Source organism: Petaurus breviceps, unplaced genomic scaffold, assembly GCF_028583685.1.
Source record: "Petaurus breviceps papuanus isolate PSGF00001 unplaced genomic scaffold, PetGlider_PUasm1.0 79, whole genome shotgun sequence".
Taxonomy (NCBI): domain Eukaryota; kingdom Metazoa; phylum Chordata; class Mammalia; order Diprotodontia; family Petauridae; genus Petaurus; species Petaurus breviceps.
In genome coordinates, this window is record NW_027186523.1 from 32,372,875 (window position 1) to 32,394,995 (window position 22,121).

Sequence of the window (22,121 nt, forward strand, 5' to 3'; positions counted from 1 at the left end):
TTACCTGATTAGATGCCAACAAGCAAGCAGGTCTCATCACAGTAATAAGTGTAACAGTAAGATCTTTAGATGGCAACGTGGCCGAAGTCTCCCAGATACTAACATGCCAGAAAGGAATGTCTACTTTGAGTACAAAGATTCAGGATGAGTTGAAAGAAGTGTTTAAAATCTGAGGACAAAACCAGGGTTAAATTAAGCTGTGACTGATAACCTATAATGCTGAGAAAGGTACCAAATTGTACCTATCTACTTCACTCTTCAGTATGTATGCTTTGTTGTATAATGAAGTGTTCTATTTTTTGTTTTTAAAAAAGTACTTAAATAGAAAAGTATGCTTTTCTCTGTCCTTCAGTCATGTCTATCAGAAGACAATATGATTGGATAGAAAAACCAACCAATATACCTCCACTCACCTGGCAGGAGCTCATCCTCATTAGAAAGGAACACTGTTTATACTGTGTACAGTAGTAGATGTATATTCTATGCACAAAGCTACAGAAGAGATTGAGTAATTTTTGGGGGAAATAATTGGACAGAAAAAATACAAGTGACACATCTTGAGATGCTTCATTCACCCTCCAAATCAAGCAGTTCTCAACTAATAGAATTTAGCTACAAAAGTTAAAATCCTTAATGTCTGGTATTTCAAAACGTCTACCTAGTTTCACAAGAAGTTTTATAATGTTAGGTGTTTAATTCCTCCTCTACGTCTCCGGGTCAGCAATTGGCTCCGAGTCTTCCTCTGGAGGTGGGGCTAAGGCTTCTTGCTGTGCAAGGGCTTCTCGAACTTTAGCGCCTAAAACTGCATCATGAATGCTGTGGAATAATAGCTCCTTTACACAAGGATTCTCAAAAAATCTGTTTCGAGTGAGGTCATTCACAACTTGGGCTGTAAGAGAAGAGAAGCAAATTAATTCAATCCTTAGGTTTCATGTTTGAGCATTATTTCTAAACTTTTTTTTGTGTGTATGAAAAACAATGTGATATAGATGATGTAAAATAGAAAAGGTAATTGGTTAGTAGGCAAAACATTCTGAGTTTTCTGAATAGAAAAATACAATTATTACTTTAATAGACACATGAAACCATTTTATATTTATGGCCATCTTTACAATCTAGCTTTCAGGAAGTATCTACACACAGGTAAATAATTAAGTTTTAACTTTTTTTTTTCAGGGGGGAAGGCAGGGCAATTGGGGTTAAGTGACTTACCCAAAGTCACACTTCTAGTAAGTGTAAAGTGTTTGAGGCCAAATTTGAACTCAGGTCCTTCTGACTCCTGGGCTGGTGCTCTATTCACTGTGCCATCTAACTGCCCCAAGTTTTAACTTCTTAGTGGTTAATTTTCAAACCTGGCTTTAAGGGGGGTTTTTGGTAAATGACTTGCTTTATATTAAAAACTTTAAAAAGCTAGTAAGGGGAGGCTAAGTGGTGCAGTGAATAGAGCATGAGCCCTGGAGTCAGGAGGACCTGAGTTCAAATCCGGACTCACACACTTAACACACACAAAAAAACTAGCTGTGTGACCTTGGGCAAGTCACTTAACCCTAACTGCCCTACCTTCCCCCCTCCAAAAAGCAAAACAAAAAGCTAATAAAAATTTCAAAACACATTTATTAAACAAAGAAATAAAAAAAATGCTAAAATTTCTCCCAAGGTTTTTGTCTACTTACCACTGCATGCAGCTAAATATACATAAATGCCAACATCGCCATATTCTTTTAGGATCTGTAATAGTATTAAAATAAATTTAGTTTCTACTGATATGTTTCTAGGTCAATTAACAATCAATAGGTATTTATTAAGCAGGCACTGAGATACAAAGAAAATGAAAATGAAATATTCCTTGCCTTCAAAGAACTTAACATTTGATTAAGGAGGACAACAGGTACATACATAGGTACTTGTGCCTACCTACATATACAAAGCACATGCCAAAAAAATTCAAGGTAGTTTTTTTTAGAAATGCCTTAGCATCTGGGGACAGAAAAATCCTTATGAAGGAAATAATACATTGAAGGTAAAAGGATTCTGAGAGGTGAGGAGAGAGTGCATAACACATTCCTGGCAAAGAGGATGCCTAATACAAAGGGGCAGTGATGGGCAACAAGATGTAGTGTGTGAGAGGTAGCAAGAAGGCCAGTCTGGCTGGACTGTGCTGTATTTGACTGTGCTGTATGTATAATAAAGGCTAGAAAGACAGATTGGAGGAGCCATATTATGAAGAATTTTAATGGCAGACAAGTATTTGATCCTAGAGGTAATAGGAAGTCACTAAAATTTATAGGAGTGGCATATTCACACCTGGATGTTAGGAAGATCACTTTGGTAATTGTATGAAGGAAATTCTGGAGAGGGAAGACGAGGTAGAGAAATCAAGTAGAAGGGTATTAAAATAGTCCAGGCAACTGGCTATGAGGGCCTGCACTAGCATGGCAGCCATGTGAGAAGAGAAAAAGATGGAGATAAATGTACAAGCAGATTCATTAAGACTTGGCAAGGCTAAATGGTGCGAGGGAGGAAGAAGAATCAAGGCCTTGCCATAGTGAATGGTTGGAAATATGGTGCTGTAGTCAGCAGAAGTAGATAAGTTTGGAAGAGGGGGGGACTTTGAAGGGAGGCTAATGAGGTTCTGTCTTAGGCATGGTGAATCTGAGATGCCCTATAGGACATCTAATTGAAAATAGGTAGTAGGCAGTGGGGTGATCAGGACTGGAGTTCAAAAGAGAGATCAGAGCTGGATACCTAGATATGAGAATCATCTGCTAGAGAAGAAATTTAGAACTATAGGAGTCAGTGAAGTCACAAAGAGAAAATGTGTAGAGGAAGAAGAGAAAGGGGGCCTGGGAAGGAGCCTCGGGCTCAATACACCGTTAGGGGGCCTGATATGATGATACAAGAAAAGAGACAAAGAGTGGTCAGAAAGGTAAGAGAACCACCAAAGGAGGGCAATACTATGCAAAAATAAAGAGGGAGGATATGGGAGAAAAGAGAGGTAGGTCAGTGGTACTACTGAGAGGTCAAGCATGCTGAGGATTGAGAAATAATTACTACATGTGTCACATAAGATATCACTGGCAACTCTAGAGAGAGCAGCTTCATTTGAGTGATGAAGTTGATCAGAATCCAGATTGCAAGTGGAATGGAGGAGAGAATGAGAAGGGGATTAAGCATTTATATAGTGCTTAATATCTGCTGGGCACAGTGCTTTATAAATATTATCTTATCTGATCCTCAGATCAACAATCCCTGTAATGTATTTTTCCTATTTTATTATTCCTATTTTATAGTTGAGAAAACTCAGGCAAACAGAGGCTAAGTGACTTGCCTAAGATTATACACCTAGTGTCTGAGCCTGGATTTGGACCCAGTATTCCTGACTCCAGGCCCAGTGATCCATCCATGGCTCCATCTATATGACTTGGGGGCTGTGAAGGGAGCTGAAAAGAGAGGAAATGGAGCAAGAATAGACAACTTTGTCTAGGAGTTTGGCAGAGAAAAGGGAGGAAAATAGAGGATAATAGCTTGAGGGCATAGTAGCGTCAAACAAGTACTTTTAAGGATAGGAGAAGGGATATGAGATACTTCTACTGAATTGTGGCTTCTGGTATTTAATATGTACAAATTCTTTTACTTCCTCTATTTGTCCCCAGTAAATACATCTTGAATGAGATGCACTTTTATAGTATTACTTCATTTTTTTTTTGGCTTTTATATACACTTGCTATGGGATACAGGGAAAGAGAAAACTAAATGATTTAGCATGGATTGTCATTATATGTCCTACAGCCAAAAGGTACAGAACATTAACAAAAAGGAGCAAAAATTTGAAAACTTAGTGCTTTATCTGGAGATAAAAACAAATATTGCTGTCTTGTTGAGAAGGGAGAGGAAGGAGAAATACTTACCCCTGATACTGTTTTTACTCCAACTGAATCAATAAAATTGACTTGTGAGAAATCCAAAATCATAGTGTGAACATTCGGCCCCGGGGGCAAAAATCTTTCCAGTTCTTCTGGAAATGTTTTTTGGACCAGCGAATCAATTGTCAAAGGTTTTGCATTTTCCTCTATCTGTTCTTCTTGTTTTGCATCTTCTTCCCCACCTGTTTCAGCATCCTCATCCTAGAATTAGAACAGATCAGAGTTTTACCACAATATTTCCATTTTGTGAACATACATAACATATTTTTGATTCTGGGTATGATTTTTTGCATTTTAAAAATATTTTGTTTAATTTATTGTTACATTTTGAATTCCAACCTGTTTTCCTCTTTCCTAACCCTGCACTAGAGAAAGCCAATATTTGACACAGATATATATGTGAAACCATATAATACCTACTTCTGTATTATCAATTCTTTCTCTGAAGGTAGATAGCATCTTCCTTCATAGGTCCTTTGTACTTTATTTGAATATTCATATAACTCAGAATAGCCCAGTTCAGGGATGTGGAACCTGTGGCCCCCGAGGCCACATATGGTCCTCAAGTATGGCTCCCTGACCAAATCCAAACTTCACAGAACAAATCCCCTTAAAAGGACTTGCTCTGTAAAACACGGACCTAGCCAAAAGGCTGCACTGGGTATGATTTGTAATAGAAAATGTTTCTATGTCCCCCATGCAAATGACAGCACCTCTATAAGGCTGAAAATCTTATGCAATGTGCTTTAATTTTTATTACTAGCCTCTGCTGGAACAACAATCCCTAAATTTGTTATATAAAGAATATACTTCTTTAAGACTTGATTTTTATTCCTTGTCAGTTACATCTATTCTTCCCTCCCCAACCGGTATCTTTTATATAATATTTGCTCACTATTTGTTGAATTAATTAATGACTAACTTAAGAGAATAATTATGAATAATTATAGGCAACTGAAGGTCTAACTGGATGAAGAGCCCATTGGGCCTTTTATTTCTCTGAGTAAACTTAGAACAAGGGATGAATACTTAAAATGACTCAGACATTTTTCTTTAAAAAGGAATAACTCTTCCACAGTTTAATGATATCACTTCAAAAATAGTCTGAATAAAAAAAATTATTAAGTTCCTTGTATGTGCAGAACTTTCTTCTAGTCATTGGGGCAGATGAGGTCCCTGCCTTCATGGAGGTCAGAATATGGTGATAGAGGCACAAATACCTATAATATAAAATCACACCTAAGTACATCAGAGAAGAACACACCACATAGTGTGTGAGGTCCTAGATGAAGGAAGGTCCTCAGACAATACTTCCTGGAAAGGTGACTCCTGCATCACATGTTAATGGACAGACAGGAATTTAAAGAGCATGATGGTGTAAAAAGCTTCTCTCACTCCTTGTTTGGCTATCTTTATCAAATATCTTCACTATAAAACATTAATTCTTTCTCATTGTCCCTTTTTTTAGACGTTGTATGTTGTGTAGCTTAATAAAGAAACATTTCAGATCAAGAAAGTAGAAAACAACTTATTGACTACTCACAACTTTAACAACCGAAGATTTGGGTTTGCCTTTTGTCCCTAATTCCTTGGCATGCTTCTTCAGGACTTTTCTCCTTGCTGCCATTATAATTGCTGGGTTAACCCCTGTCTTTAAGGAAATGCAACATTAAATGTATATGCACATCTACTTTCAGGCTACCAAAGGCCCACCCAGATTTACCATTCTAATTTTTCTCAAAGGGAACCTGATTTTTGTTGCTGCTCAGTCATTTCAGTCATGTCCAATTCTTTAGGACCCCTTTTGGGGTTTTCTTAGCAAAGATACTAGAGAGTTTTGCCATTTCTTTCTCTAACTCATTTTACATATGAGGAAACTGAGGCAAACAGGGTTAAATGACTTCCCCACAGTCACAGAGCTAGCAAGTATTTGAAGCTGGATTTGAACTCAGGTTTTGCTGACTCTAGGCCAGTGCAACTTTCCTTCAGAGGGTGGAGAGTATGTTGATAATAAAAAAAAAAGAGAGACACTGATTGCCCTTCAGACGTATTTAGAGAGCTATAAGAAAGATGATTAGCGTGTTTCTTGTTGGCTCGTTCTCACTATGTAGCATTAGTGTATAATAAATGACTACCATCACTTCTATGGGAGGTGAAGGCATGATGTAGTCAGGGTGGGGGTGGCAGAGTAAGGAAAAAGGAGGTAGCTAGGTGACTCAATGAATAGAACACTGGACCTGCAATCAGGAAGCCCTGAGTTCAAATGTGGCCTCAGATACTTACTAGCTCCGTATGACCCAAGGCAAGTCACTTAACCTCCGTTTGCCTTAACCCACTGGACAAGGACATGGCAAACCACTCCTATATCTTTGCCAAGAAAGCACCATGGACATCATTGAAGTGCTATAATCCATATGGTCATGAAGAGTCAGACCCAAGTGAACAGCGGAACAAGAACAAAGGTAAAAGGGCACTCTATTCTATATATGGAAACCCTCCAGATGTGTGGATTCATACTTTTTACTCTCACTCTGATATCTCTTCACGGGTTCATCTGTGTCCTGATTCCCAACCTGAACCCTGGGCACACTGCTGCTTTAAAACCAAAGATGAGTAACTAACAGAGATTCTCTTTCAGACATAATCATAGGAACTGAAATAGCATTGAAGAAGAGAAAGTTTTGAAGAACTTTGGCAGCTGTCTGAAATATTTTCTATTGGGTACAAATTCCTTTTGTGCATGAGTCTTTATTATCTGTACAGAATTTCTCCATATGAGGAACGTCTCTAGAATGTATCCTCTCTAAGCATGTGGTTGCTATTATGAATACTGGGCAATACTGTATAATGTTTTAACATAAGCAAAAGGAGAAAACTATTTCAAGTGCAAGACTCTGTAAAAAGATTCTTTTACTCACCTTTCTGCTTAGTGCATTACTGTACAAGTCACTATTGGCATAATAAATTGGGGCATTTATTTGGAATATTTTTATCCCAGCATGCTCTTTCACCTGAGGAATAAGATATTATTATACTTAAAGACACTCATTTTCAGAATTAATAATGACAGTTTCTCCCTTTCCCAACTCTACCCAGAACAGTTAAGTGTCTTGGTATCATTGTTAATCATTATTCTGTTAAGTTCAAAATCTCTCCCTGTTCAATTCATATTTGGGAGAAATTACTACTGAGAAAAACAAAAAGCTTTGGAATGGTTGAAAGGATTGATTTTCCTCATATCTTTTTCATTTTCTCAAAAACATAAAAAGAAAACTAGAAGGGGAGGAAGAAGTTGTGAAAGTTGATTTTAAGCAAAAGGAAAGAAGAATCAGGTGAACTGAGAAAACTGGCTTGATTCAAAGAAGGCAGGAAGAGAAGAATGGGAAAGAAGGACCTTGAATATACTATATCAATGTTACTGTCATTCTACTACATATATGTAGTATACATGTATGCATATGCATATTTTTTCTTTACATATACACACAATAATTTTGTCTCACATAGCTCTAAGAACAGTAACACTTCCCTAAAGAAATATAGGTTTCTCTAATGTGTGTTTTCAAACCTTTTTAAGACCATAGGATCCTTCTAATTTGCTTTTCATGTCTCAAAATTCCCAATTTGGTGTGATATAATCTGCATAAAGGTGATGGGGTTGACACATAAAACCGTTTGATGTTATCATACTAGTTTTATGGAGCCCCTACAGATGCTTCATTGCACATTGGGACACAATTTAGAAGCTAGTAATATAATTCTTAATTCTTGGGCTTTTTCTATATTATAGGGATATAATGAACAACTGTAAAGACCAATGCCATTCTCTAATACCTGATAATTTTTTTTTCTGAGGTTTTCTTCAAAGAAATTCCAAGAACTTTACTGAATGTCAGCCACAAAACATTGTTCTAAGGAACATACTGCAAGGGACTTTGGGATCTTCAGAAGAAAGGGGATTTTCAAATTCAAGGAAATTTGAAGTCATCATTATTAACTATTAAAATGGAAGAGGAAAAGAATAGTTTCATAGCCTAAGAGTGTTATCATAAATTATTACACAGCTACAAAATATTATAGCAAAACTCTGAAGTCAAAAGAACAAAGAAACACAAATACACATCAGTTTCCCACCTTTTCTCAGGATGCCGTGAATATTCATTAACACTGTATTTGTTGTCATTTTAAAGGAGCAGAAATTGAAGTATAGACAAGTTGGGAATGGAAAGGAAAATTCCTCACTTTGACCTATAGACCCTCCCTTGTCCAAAATAGTAGTAATGGTCAGCCAATAAAACCACTGGACTAAGAGTCTAAAGTCAAAACTTGTAACATTTCTCATTGAACAAATAACATCCGAAAACAAATCTATGTACATACTTTTAAAAATCCCCACTCTAAGGAATCGTTACCTACAGAGGTACATCAAATAATTGCTAAGGACCTTTAGGGCACAATCAATAGGATGTTTCCAGATGTCTATCAATGCTGTATCCTTTGGTTGAATTCTTTAATAACTTTTTCAATTCATTTCAATACCATATCAGCAAATACGGTAACAAGTCAACATTTGGTACCTAGATACATACAGCGCCATGTCAGGAAACTGAATTGCTTTCATTTGAATTATCTTGGGAATATTCTGAAGACTGCCTGACAAGGATAAGGTACCAGACACTGAGGTTCTTTCTTGAACTAAACTTCCAAGCATTCAAACTCTATTGCAGAGAGTACAGCTTCCAATGGGCTGGCCACATTTGAATGCCAAAGGTACGGTTGCCTAAAAGACTATTTTACAGAGAGGTTACATGAGGCAAGTGCTCACATGGTGGTCAGAAAAAGCTATACAAGGACACTCAAGGTATCTCTAAAGAACTTTGGAATTGACTGTGTGACATGGGAGACACTGGCATAGGACTGCCCAGCATGGTGTGCCCTCATCAGAGAAGGTGCTGTGCTATGAGCAAAGCAGAACTGAAGTAGCTCAAAAGAAATGTGAGATGCACAAATTTAGAGAATCCACCCCAAAGTTCACAGGGACTATGTATGCCCGATCAGTGGTAGAATGTTCTGAGCTCATATCGGTCTGATCAGCCAGCTGGACACAATGTAACTTGATTCTAACATAGTGATGCCATTTTGGTCCTCTTTGAGAATGAAGGATAACAACCAGCCCACACTACTCTGGTAAAGTTTGACCAAAAAATGGTGGGTGACATAAAATAATAATAAAAATAAAATAGTAACAGTAGTAATAGCAAATATTTATACAGTGCTTACCATGTGCCAGGGATTGTGCTAAGAGCTTAAAAGAAAAGGCAAGTTTGGCCATGATATAACCTATTATTTTGGACCCAAAGAAAACACATAAGAAAATATAAAAGTGGCCTGCATCAAGAAGTGGTCTTTTAAAAATAAAATTTTAAAGTATGAAACAGGAATTAAAAATACATGAAAGGTCAAAAAATCTTAAATATAACTTTTGCAAACAAAATCCAATACATTAAAAATATTGTATATTTCAATTAAGTAGGGTTTTTATCCCTAGAATACAAGGCTGGCATACATAAAATAATTATTTAATTCAGTACAGTGAGAAAAATACTAAGAATTATATACATATTATAATAGATGCTGAGAAAATTGATACAAGTCAACATACTTTAAAAATGAAACTATGGAGGGTTTTCCCCTTAATATTGATTTAAGTGTATACATTTACAAACAGTCAACCTATTTAATGGAGAAACAAGATTAAGGTAAGGCTTTCTCATCATCATTCCTATTTAATGTACTAAATATGGCTTATCATGGCCAAATAATTCATCACTCAGTTGTCCGAATTACTGGTGATGAGCCTTTTTATACTTAGGTTGGCCCTCAGGTAGCAGACATAGTCTGTTGCTGGTAGAACCTGCCAAAACTTATTTTCCTCTTGCATAACTCAGGGTCACTTTAATGAAGCCAAGAGGAGGAGAACTTTTATGTGGGCTATGCTAATCTAAAGTAATATTAGAAATGTTGGCCATAGCTATGAAGGAAGAAATAAAAGGTATAAAACTAGAGATAAAGAAATATACATCATATGTGTATATATATTGTGTATAAGCACACACATGTGTAAAGATGCATATACATATACGTATATACACACATACACAGACACATATAGGCACACAACCAGTGCACACTTGTGTGTGTATGCACATGTGTATATATGTGCATACATGAATGCATGTGTGTGTGCGTGATACTGCTGTTCAATTGATTCAGTTGTGACCAACTGTGGTCCTGTTTGGGGTTTTCTTGACAAAAAGATATTGGAGTGGCTTGCCATTTCCTTTTTCAGATAATTTAACAGATTAAGAAACTGAGGCAAATAGGGTTAAGTGACTTGTTCAGTGTCATACAGCTAGTAAGTGTCTGAGGCTGGATTTGAACTCAAGTCTTCCTAGCTTCAGACCCAGTGCTATGTCTACTGTGCCACTTAGCTGCTCATATATGTGATATGTGTGTGCACGTACATGTGTGCATTAAGGAAATTAATCTCAAATTTACTAGAGGCAAATGAGTTCAGCAAATCTAAAGGATATACATTCACAAAACCCAATTACATTCCAATATATTATTAGATCACTGTATAAATAGTTAAGGATAACTTAATAGCACAATGTGAAAGCATTGGTGAAAGGACACGAACAGTTTACACTCTCAGTTCATATGGGGAAATCTAACTCTGGCAATTAAAGAAATGAAAATGTAAAAGAAACTTTAAGGTATCACTATCTACAAAATTAACAGAACTAAGTAAAAATAATAAAATTCATTATTGGCAGTGCTATGGGTAGGGACTATGTAAGCTTCATGGTGTAGTGAAAAGACTTCTGAACTTGGTGGGCTAGGTATGAATTCTGGCTTTTATGCCTTACCAACTTACTAATTATGTGTGTGTATTTGTGCATGTATGTATGATTATGTATGAGTCACAACCTGTTTACAATTCAGTTTTCTTGTCTGTAACATAGAGAAAATAATAACTGCACGGTTTAGTTTATTTGCTTTTTAAGTTTGCTGTAGGAAATGTGCTCTGTACATCTTAAAATTTAAATATATTATTATAAATCTATTATTAATAATTTAAAATGTTAGCTTTCACTCAAGCCCTTATCTGATGCCTCAGTGTGGTGTGGAAGTGATATCTTGGGTTCCTTGAAATTTAGCAGAGTAAAAGTTCTGGCAAGTCTTAGTTCTGGCAAAGTACTTAAGGCTTTGAGGCCAGGCTTCACAATGCACAGTGTGTCTATCCTCTGTAAGACCAGCTTCACTAAGTTTATAGGGTCCCATCACCATAAGGTTGGCCACCAGGTGATGAACCGTATTTTGGTCAAGTCAACTCAAAAGGACCATCCATGAAGACTTCAAGGAGTTGTGATCTACACCAGTGGAGGGTGTACTGAAGGAAAGGTGTAGAAGAAGCTCCTACCTCTTCATATGCATCTATATCAATATATACATCCGTGTTGGGAAGCTGACCGAGAACTGTGTAGGTTGGACTGGAAAAAAGAGAAAGCATATTACAATATCATCATAGTGAAGAAAAAGAAATAGTTTTTATACATATGGATCACAGTGTCATCAAACCCAGCAATATCTGATAATTACTGGTTTTTTTTCTGCCTTTTTTGGGTCTAAAGCTGGTTTAGGGAATATTCAATGTATGGAAAACCCCTTTGCCAATGCAATCTGTAACTTGTTAGTAACTTACTTCAGAGTTCAAATGACTTAGAGGGAGGACCCAAATCCAGGTCATCCAGATGCCAAATGTCTATCTGCTACACCAAGCTCCGTCTGATCTTTTTATAGAACATCCAAAACACAATGCATTTTCTGGCTCACTAACACAATGATCTGGCTTACAATCTCCCCAAGAATGGGAAACAGACACTTCAAAGACAGGAGAAATATTAGGCAGAGAGAAGTGTACAATCATGTGGAGGTCAGATTTGACCAGAGTATAACTCTAGTTCTCCTGATTCCCTAGTCTTCACTCTGTGTCTTAGGCCAAATTTTCAAAACCTGGGATCTGTAGACCTGTCTTAAAAAAAAAATTTTTTTTGATGACAGTACTTTAATATAATTGTTTTCCTTTGTAATCCCATGAATTTTTTTTATGCCTTTAAAGCTACTATTCAGGGATCCACAGACTTCACAATAGTACTAAATGGGTCTATGACATAAAAAAAGATTTAAGGCCTCCGTTCTGCCTTCCTGCTCTACCGCTTATATGGAGGAGAGAGAATCCTCTTGGCAGAGGAAAGACCTCTCTCCTTTAAGTCTCAGTTTCCCTCTAATTCATCCTATATATTGACACTTTAATGAACTTAACACTGAATTAACCTTGCAAAACACACTTATGATACTTCTTTGCCAAAAAACCACCTCTATCCCTTACCTACTGCTCCAAGGAGAAACTCTAAACTTGGCATAACCTGGCTTCACCCTAGCCATACCATTTTTTCTCCCACTTTTGCCCAATAGGAATACTCCCCTCCTCTGACTGTGCCAGCTTTACTGTCTTGTGAAGACCTCCGTTCATTTTTCATTCCAAGTTTTTTCTCATGCTCTTCCTCCTACTTTGAATCATTTCTCATCTCTCCATCTAGCCAAAATTGTATCTATACTTCACGGTCTAGTTAGGCCTCCCTTCAAACAAGGTTCCACAGGAAAAAAACCAAAAACATCAGTTAAGAATGTGGGGAAAGTTCTTCTTAAAAATCTTCTTAAAATCTGTTTAAATGTATTTTTAAAAAGTTATAACTTGGAATTTTTAGATTTTGAAACTCCTAACCCTTTTCATAAATTAGTCTATCTCTAGGCTGAATGCTAGATGCTGAAGAACTATTTGAAAAAACATATTAATTGAAATGCAAAAAAAAAATTAGGATCTGGCTTGAGGGAGCAAAGGAATGAGGGATGAAAAATGTCAAGAGAAAGGGATATTATTCCCTTAAGAATTCCCTTCCATTCCTGCCAAATCATATGGATTTAAAAGGTCAGTGTCTTTTTCATTTCCAACACAGGGAGAAACGGCATAAAGAATCCTGAGTATTGAGTCACAAAGTCTCTGGTAATAGATCTGGAAAGAGAAGTAAAAACTCATAGCAGGAGGAAGACAAGTGAGGAGGGGCTGAAACTCAATAATATTTGCTACTTCCTCCTCTTTATCTCATCCCAGAGGCAGCTGGGTAGATGGAGCCCTGGACCTGAAATCAGTGAGACCCAACTCTCCAAACTGTCAGCTTCAGGGCTGACTCCAGTACCAGCCCTGAATCATCAACTCACCCGAGGGTATCTCTAGCTGGATTCTATTTATCCTTTAAAGGAGACATCCTGAACTGAATCCACTGTCTCCTCTTCCTAACTTTCTTATTTCTCTAAATGGTACCACTATGCTTCCAGTCATGTAACTAAGTCACCAAGTACCATAGATTCTAGCTTCATACCATCTCTCACAAAATTCTCCTTCTTTCCTCTGATGCTGATAGCATCACTGTGTAGGCTCCTCACCACCTCACACCTGAAAAGTAGTCCAGCAATAGCTTTCTGGTTGGTTTCCCTGCCTTGAATCTCTCCCCACTCTCCTCAGCTGACAAACCGATCTCCTTAAATCAAAGGTTTGACCATGTCATCCCCCTACTCCATTCAATAAACTCCAGGGGCTCCCTATCACTTCTAGAATCAAATGTAAAATCCTTTGTTTGGCATTCAAAATCCTTCATAACCTGGTCACATTCTACCTTTCTTTACTCTGCCACATTCCATTCCCCCCTCCACATACACACTCTGCAGTCCAGTAATACTGTCCTCACACTTGTGCACACACACACACAGACACACACACACATGCACAACTACACACAAAGTATGATACAAGGTATAGAATGATACAGGTGAAGGTGTGATCCAGAAACGTGCTATAAGAAAACACAAAGGGAAGGATAACACTTTCAGGAGTGAAAGGATGGGGGTGAGGTTGAAGAAAAGGTTCATGAAGAAGTTTCAAGCTGGGCCTTGAAGAAAGAAATGGATTTCAAAAGGTGGAGATGTGGAGGCAATGAATTCCAGACATGGGACATACTTTGTATGAATGCCAAGAGACAGACAAGTGTAGGCTGAGTTAAGAGGAAAGCCAGCAGGACAGTTGAGATAACAGACTCATCAAAGAGGTGTGGTATAAAGAGATGTTGAATGAGTAGGTTGGAACCAGACTGTTAGGGAGACAAATGCCAAGGTGAGGGCTTTGTCTTTTACTCCACAGGCCATATGGAGCCATTGAAAGTATCTGAGCAGGGTTATATCATCAGAATTGTGTGCTGGGAAAATTATTTTACATTGCATTATTATTTAACTTTGTTTATGTTTTGTCTCCCCAAGGAGATTATATGCTCCTGAAAGGCAGGAATGGTTATTATATTTTTTTTTTGGTATCTTGCTCAGCATGAAGAACACAGTATATAAATATTTCTTGAGAAGTTAAAATGGAACTGTGGATATACTCTGGAATGGCTTTTAACTCTGAGTTAAGGTATTAAGACACGATATAGTCCCTGTCCTCATGGAACTTTCAACTGAGTAGGTGATTATTATGAATTTACTTGAAATCATTCAGTGATTCAGCTGTACCAGTACTTCACACATGATACAAGGCAGCATATAATTGAGGCAAAGAAGACATTCAGATAAAGAATTCTTAGTGTATTTGAGGAGAGAGGAAGGGACGGAGAAAGATGAAGGAAAAGGGAGAGAGAGAGAGAAAGAAAGAGAGAGACAGAGAGAGAGACACAGAGAGAGAGAGAGCTTTCAGTTGAATGAATGAATTTATCAATGAAATTCTTATGGATAATATGTGAGTTAATCCATGCATCACTACAAAGACATAGCTATAAATGACTGAACTTCAGAGAGAAAGACTATTGTCAAGAAGTACAGATTAAAGGAGAAAGTTTGCGGGTGTGGTAAACAAAGACCTGGAAGTACTTGGTAAAGATCATCAATTTTTACATCATGAGTATTAGAAATTAGAATGATCAAAGCAAATGGTAAGAATTAGTGTCTAAGTAAAGACTAAATCAGTAAATTCTAGGACTACAAATAGCTTGCTAATGATGACTGCTATTTTGTTCTTAACTAGGATCTTTTGATATGATGAAAGAACAGAAGGAAAGTGAAGATGGTATGAGATAGACTGGCAGGGGCAGGAAACCTGTGGCCTTGAGGCCACATGTGGCCCTCTAGGTCCTCAAATGCAGCGCTTGGACTGAATTCAAACTTCCCAGAACAAATCTCCTTAATAAAAGGCTGTAGCTTCCCCACCTCTTAGATATTGTTTCTGGAAGAATGAGGCTTTTTTTTTTTTTTAATTTGTTTTGTTTTGGGCACTCCAAACTTTACCTTCACTACTTCTGTTCTCTATATGGGGATGACTTCCAAGTCTTTATCTCCAAAACTGAACTCTCTCTCATTGCCAACTTCCTGTTTTCAGCTGCTTTTGTCAGAAATCTGAACTTAGCGTGTTCAAATTAATCTTATCATCTTCCCTCTAAATATACTGTCACCCCCATTTCTTCTATTGATGGTCCTCTCATTCTCCATGTAACTTAGGCTGAGATTTTTACCCCAGAATCGCCCTCGACTTCTCTCATTAATCTGACAAATTCTCTCCCACCATGTCTCACATTCATCCTATTGCTGACATTCCCTTCCTCATAATTTGCATCTACTGCAAAAGGCTACTAAGAGGTAAGCATTATTTTCCAAACCAAATATTGGGACATATGGTCTAACAAAGGTAATTTCTTTAGCAAAGCCTCACTAAATGCACACTTTCTTTTCTTGAAATTGCTAATATCCACTGAGGTGCAGTGGATAGAGCATCAGCCCTAGAGTCTGGAGGATCTGAGTTCAAATCCGAAATCAGACATTTAACACTTACTAGCTGTGTGACCCTGGGTAAGTCACTTAACCTCTGCCTCAGTTTCCTCAACTGAAAACAGGGATAACAATAACATTTACATCCCTTAAGGGGGGATTTACAACCCCTAGGTTTTCAGCTTCATCTCTTTTTTTCTTGCTTTTTGAAGGGCAATTGGGGTTAAATGACTTGCCCAAAGTCACACGGCTAGTAAGTGTGTCAAGTGTCTGAGGCTGAATTTGAACTCAGGTCCTCCTGACTCCAAGGCCAGTGCTCTATTCACTGCACCACCTACCCGCCCTCAGCTTCATCTTTAACTTCCCTCCGCATACCTATGTTTCAGCTAAACCATACTGCTCACTGTTTCACAAACATGTGAGATCAAATGAGACAATATTTGTAACTTACTTAGCACAGTAGTAGGTGCTTAATAAATGTCTATTTCCTCCCTCTTTCCCTCTTTTACTACTTCCTGTATTCCCTCCTTCTTCCCTCCCTCCCTTCCTTCCTCTATGCTTTCCTTCATTCTTTCCTCTTTCCCTTCCTTCCTTCCCTCCTTCCTTCCTCTATCTGATCTACCTTAGCTATAGCTGGTACATTAGGCTCCCTCAGGCTCAATAATGATTATGTACTCCTTCTGTGAAACAACAATAAATTGTTAAGAGGTCGCTGTTGTTTAGCAAATAAAGTCTAAATTTTATTTCTCATCCTGGTTTTAAATGTTTTTGATATTCTTACTTTAACCTATGTTTCCAGCTTCATCTTTAATTTCCCTTCACGTACCTATGTTTCAGCTAAACTATACTGCTCACTGTTTCACAAACACGATCACTTTACTAGTTCCAAACCTTTGCTCATACTCTCCATCTTGCCTGGAATGTCCTCCTCTGATTCCTCTCTATCTGCAGTCTCCTATTCTACAGGGCTTAGCCTCCTGCATAAAACTTTCTCATAATTATTTGAATTATTTGAGCCCCTGTAGATCTTTGTACTATTCTTATGACAATTAATACTATTTGCTCATATTCTAGCTATGCATGTACTTGTTTTACCACCTCTAATAGATAAATTCCTATTAAATTATAACCTGCTTGAGGGCAGATATTGTATCTTGCCCATTTTGTACTCCCTGAAGAGCTTAGCGTAGTATCTAGCATATAACAGGTACTCAACTATTTATTGAACTAATCTGAATTCTAACAAGTCTTTCCTTACTTTTCTCACCTTCTTACTCCATAAATAAACACACACATAACACACATATGTGTATATGTGTGTGCATATATGTATACATATATACGTACATGTTAACACACACATATATACCCCACCCCATTTCTGCTTTTTGTTCAAACTGAATGAAAATAATCAAAGGGCTCTGATTTCACTCCATATTTAGACTACAATATAAGATCAAAGTTTTAACTATAAATATAGTATAACAACATCCACACATAGACCCACTACCCAACTCACCTTTGTGTTCTGTAAATAACTGTCATCAGAGCAATTATCACTGCAGTAATTAGACCATAGTCCAATCCAAGGAACAGGGAGGAAACAAAAGTGGTAAGCCAAATAGTCTAAACCAAAACAAGAAAGCCTTGTATTAGTTAAAAAAACCTGATAATTATAAAAAAAAGTAACCAATAGAAAGATGATCAGATAATTTAACATCCCTACCTAGAAAGCACATTCATAATTCTTTCAGTTACTTTTCTCAATATTCCCTAGTTACCTCTATTATATACTCACTTAACAATCATTTAACATTTTTTTCTAGAAATATAAGTTTGAAAATATGGTATGGTATTTTAGAAAGTCTCATCATAGATGGGCACACACTGAATAATGTAGCATATGTACTTTCTAAGGAAGGAGATTTTTCTTCTGGGCCTTCACATAGGTGTTTTAGGGAGAATTTTCAAATAGCACGCAGGTAGATTCAGAATGACCATGAAATATTTTTCTTCTGTTAGGCAATAATATTTCTTGAGCATACACACACACACAGAGCCCCTGACACACCTATGGTAACTTCTCTCTTCTAGGGAGATTATATGAAAAAAAAGTTAGTGTTCTGAAGAATAATACATCTTACTTAAAATTCATTAATACATTCAGTGAACATACTCATTTAAGAGTCTGAGATGGAGGTTTTATAGATCAATTTCAAAGGGATCATAGGAGAAAAAAAGGTCAAATGATGTGGTTCTGTGTGAAATATTAATAGAAGCTTTTGGAATGTTTCAAAGGTGAAACAGTGTAACTGTATTAAAAACCAGTTTATGAAACAAATTCTGCTACTGTTCTTCCAGTTCTAATCTCTGTAGAATGTAGGAGGCAATGTGGAACAGTGGAAGGATCTGGAGTCTGTGGACCCGAGTTAGGTTCCTCCCTCTGATGCTCACTAGCTTTGTGACAAGGGCAAGTCACGTTGCCTCTTAGGGCCTTAACAGCAAAAGAAGAGGCTCCTTAACTGTAAAATGAGAGGTTTAGATTAGAGGCCTCTGAGGTTTCCTCTAGCTCTAGTCCTATGATCTTAAGCTAATAAACATACCAGAAGTGTTTAAGTACAAACCATGTTTGCAATCAAACGAAAGATATACCACTTCAAAAGGCAAAGGAAGATTGTATATGTTATAGGACATGACTGGGTAACCGAAAGTAATAATTCTTTTAGAGAAAATTTCAAATTAATAAATTGTCAGGAAACCACAATTAGAAGAAAATAATTGAGCATACATCATTTTGCTTGGAGCAAATACAAGTATCTTCTGTTTGATTCAGAATTTAATGCAGATAATTGTAGCAAACAGATTTTGTGTAAGTCATCTTTAAGTCACAATCTTTACAGATTGGAAAGTATTGGCATTTTCTGTTCAATAATTATTATTATTCTGAGACTGTTGAGAACCAGTTGCTACTTCTGAGCTCCACCTTGAGGATCTGGATGAGCAGATATCTGTCCAACAGTTTTATATATGTAGCTGGTTTTTATTGGGTTAAAATGTTTTTAATATGCCAATATCACACTTAGCTGCAGGGTAGATTTTCTAAGATGGATTTGTCTATATCCACTTACCAGTTCTATTTTGCTGGTCCTCCAGAAAAAGGGGAGATCTGAGAACTGCATAAACATTCCTTTCAAGTTCACAATCACGATGGCTGACAGCACGGCCTAAAACACAGAACCATGCATTCCCCTTTTGTGATGTCCAGGGTGCATGGCTTTGGAATCATCACTTTTCCTTCATGCTGTTCACCCCCCTTTCCCATTTCCATCTCATTTCCCACAGAGTGCTAAGAGATTTTGAGTCGGCTAATCTAGGCTTGGAAGGCTGGGGCTGCATTCCAACAGCAAACTTCCTGCACATGCACAAAACTCCCAGCCCAACCCAAGATACATACCTGGGGCAATGATTCGAAGAGAAAGCCAATGGCCAATATAACCAACAGAATCAATAAAGAGGCTAAGCAACCTGCAAGCTGAATAAGACAAAATGCACTGAAGGGATTTCTAGAAAAACAGGCTACTAGGTGGGGTCTCACTTGTCTGATACCTTGAAAATGACTGGTAAAGATATGAAATGAGTATGGATTCAGAAGCCACCCAAACCATCACCTAGCCCCATTGCCCCCTCCCCCTGTCTAAAATTTTCAGTTGCTCTTAATGGGTCCTGGTTACATATAAAATGCTCGAATACCCTGACCATTTCAAATACCCTTGCCCGAAGTGGGTGACGGGGAGCTGAAAGGCCATCCTCATGAGATGTCCGGTGCTGGCCTGGAGACACATGAGAGGTTGGGATAGTTTGGATGGGTGTTAGAGCTGCTGACATCCCTCCCATATTTAGTCACTGCCTGCAGGGATAAGTTTTCATCACAGCACATGACAGTTTCCCACGTCTGAAGTTTTGGGTGCACAGGTGCTAGAATCAGAGTATTGTACAAACATCTAATTTAGTTGAGGGCAGTAGCTCCTCTCTACAGAGCTAGCTTTCTGCAGTTCAGTTCAGTTTAGCTAATTACATCTTCCTCTGCAGAACTGTATGAGTCATTGTAAACTCCCTAAATCCCTTCTCCCCAAAAGGCTGATTAGAGATGTCCAACTCCAGGGAGCGCCCATTATTGGCTCTGCATGCAGAGTAGCTTTTCTGGGGCTCAGGAGAGAACTGAGAGGTTAAAATGCATAACTGCCACCCCAGTCACGTCTCCCTAAAGTCCATCTGCATACACACCTGAGTGTTTCCTCCGGTACTCTCTTGAACAAGACTCCGAGACAAGGAACATGAAATGGAGAAAGTTTGGAAGAGCGAGCCGATGGTATTGCATATGCCTAGGGCAATGAGTTCCTTTTTCATATGAAAACAAGACAAAGAAAACCTAAGCAGTTATTCGAAAAAACAAATATGTTAGCCTGGTCAATAAACCTCTATCTTATCTCTCTGCTCAGCTATTGTAGTTGTTTAGCACAGTCTTGGGGGGGGGGATGAAAAGCAGCACGAGTTTTTACTCCTGTGTTAGAGGCAGATATCACCCTTTTGCCCCATTCCCAAATGAAGTTAATTCTTGCAGAAGAGTCCCCACACAATTCTCTATTTTAGTAAATGTATACAAAATTGCTACGTTCACCTAAATTCCATCAGGTGCCACAATGACTGTATTCCAAAGTAATGGCCTTTGGGTGGCCGGAGGAATCCCTTTTTAAGGCTCACATTTATAATCACTATTTTAATAGCTGTAACTTGCACACATCTGAATATTTTTATCGAGAACATAGTATGCTGCAATATCTGTATTAATACCAGTTGCCCTTAATTGATCTTCCTTTTCATGTAAGAGGCAAATACATTAACAGTAGCTCTGATACTCAAAAAGTTAAGAAAACGAGAGAACCACAGGATGAGTGAATAGCTAAAAATCAAACACTACAGAAGTCAATATGAATAAAGTGTGACCTCCCTGGCAGAAATTTTAAAAGTTTTGGGAATAGCCCCTTCAATCCATGACAGCTGGTGACCCCTGGAGGAAATTCTGCCATAGTTTGAATGTATTTTTCAAGCTTTCAAGATAAAGAAGGGCATCACATGCAGTGGATACTACCCTAGTCATTCCACTTTCCTAATGCTGTCCCTACATGTGTCTACCTAAATCTATGCTTTGGAGTCCAATGTGATGAGGTTATTATAATATATTATATTATAGTTATATATAATATAATATAGATATAATATAATCATATAACATATTATTATAATAAATGAGGTTATTAGTAACAACTAATTCACATATGTGATTAAAGCTAGAAGTAGAATATAAATTCCAGTATTACCTAAATATATGCTGATGATTGTTAAACATTATTTAGGGGAGGAAAGCAAGAAAGACTGCTTTTCTATCCGAATCTTTGAATCAAAATATTTTAAAAGTCCATCTGGCTTTGTAGTTAAAACCAATGAAATATCTCATTGCATTTTAATGAACAGTTCTACAGAAATGCTATCATTTTACCTGATTCCCATCAACCTGGTAGCCATGTTTAACTGCAAAGATTTTGGCCATCGAGATGGTCACTGAAAATCCAACAATGGCAATGGCAATAGCATCAACGTAGACAAGATGAAAGAGGCTGGAATCTGGGGTAGCTGGAGCTAATAACCTGAAAAGGGGAATTTACTTTAATACGGATGTGATAACGAAGGAGGAAGCCCTCTGAACAGAGAGTAGCACTAGTCATAAGGATTTTTTTTTTTTAAAGCAATCGGGGTTAAGTAACTTGATCAAGGTTACACGGCCAGTGATTTCTGGGTGTGGTGCTGAGTATCTGAGCCCGGATTTGATCCAGGTCATTCCAACACTGGAGCCGGTGCTCTTACTCGCTGAGCCACCTGGCCGCCCCTAGTCACAAGGATTTTAATCTCTTTTCTCTTGCATCTTGTACAGTCATTTTATTGTTAAAGAAAACATTTTATTTATTGTTAAAGAAAATCATATAACCTGTTGAAGTCTTTTCTTTTAGCATAGAATTTAGCTGAGACCTCTAAAAATTTAACCCAAGTGATTAGCTGGTTAGGAATGAAAGAATTTCTGGCTCAGTTTTATTAACTTTATGTTCTTATGATCAACGTTGGCTAGTTGTAAATTCTAGAGTAGATTTCCTAACAATTGTTAATCGATTTACAAATTGACTTGATATAAATTTTTCTTTTTTATTGTCTTTGATA

The 22,121-nt window shown here is 37.5% G+C and overlaps 1 protein-coding gene across 1 annotated transcript in view; it reads right to left on the bottom strand.

Moving 5' to 3' along the window:
* Positions 1–201: 201 nt before the first annotated feature.
* LOC138175773 (prestin-like) overlaps positions 202–22,121 on the bottom strand; it is a 46,704-nt gene continuing 24,784 nt past the window's right edge. Inside the window, exons 8-18 of the mRNA XM_069106229.1 lie at positions 21,409–21,556; positions 20,136–20,249; positions 19,306–19,383; positions 18,980–19,075; positions 17,371–17,477; positions 11,407–11,476; positions 6,842–6,934; positions 5,467–5,574; positions 3,909–4,124; positions 1,674–1,728; positions 202–889 (exon numbers count right to left, since the gene is read on the bottom strand). Of these exons, the coding sequence (XP_068962330.1) occupies positions 705–889; positions 1,674–1,728; positions 3,909–4,124; positions 5,467–5,574; positions 6,842–6,934; positions 11,407–11,476; positions 17,371–17,477; positions 18,980–19,075; positions 19,306–19,383; positions 20,136–20,249; positions 21,409–21,556 (1,270 nt within the window). The 3' untranslated portion in view covers positions 202–704. The remainder of the gene's footprint in view (positions 890–1,673; positions 1,729–3,908; positions 4,125–5,466; positions 5,575–6,841; positions 6,935–11,406; positions 11,477–17,370; positions 17,478–18,979; positions 19,076–19,305; positions 19,384–20,135; positions 20,250–21,408; positions 21,557–22,121) is intronic.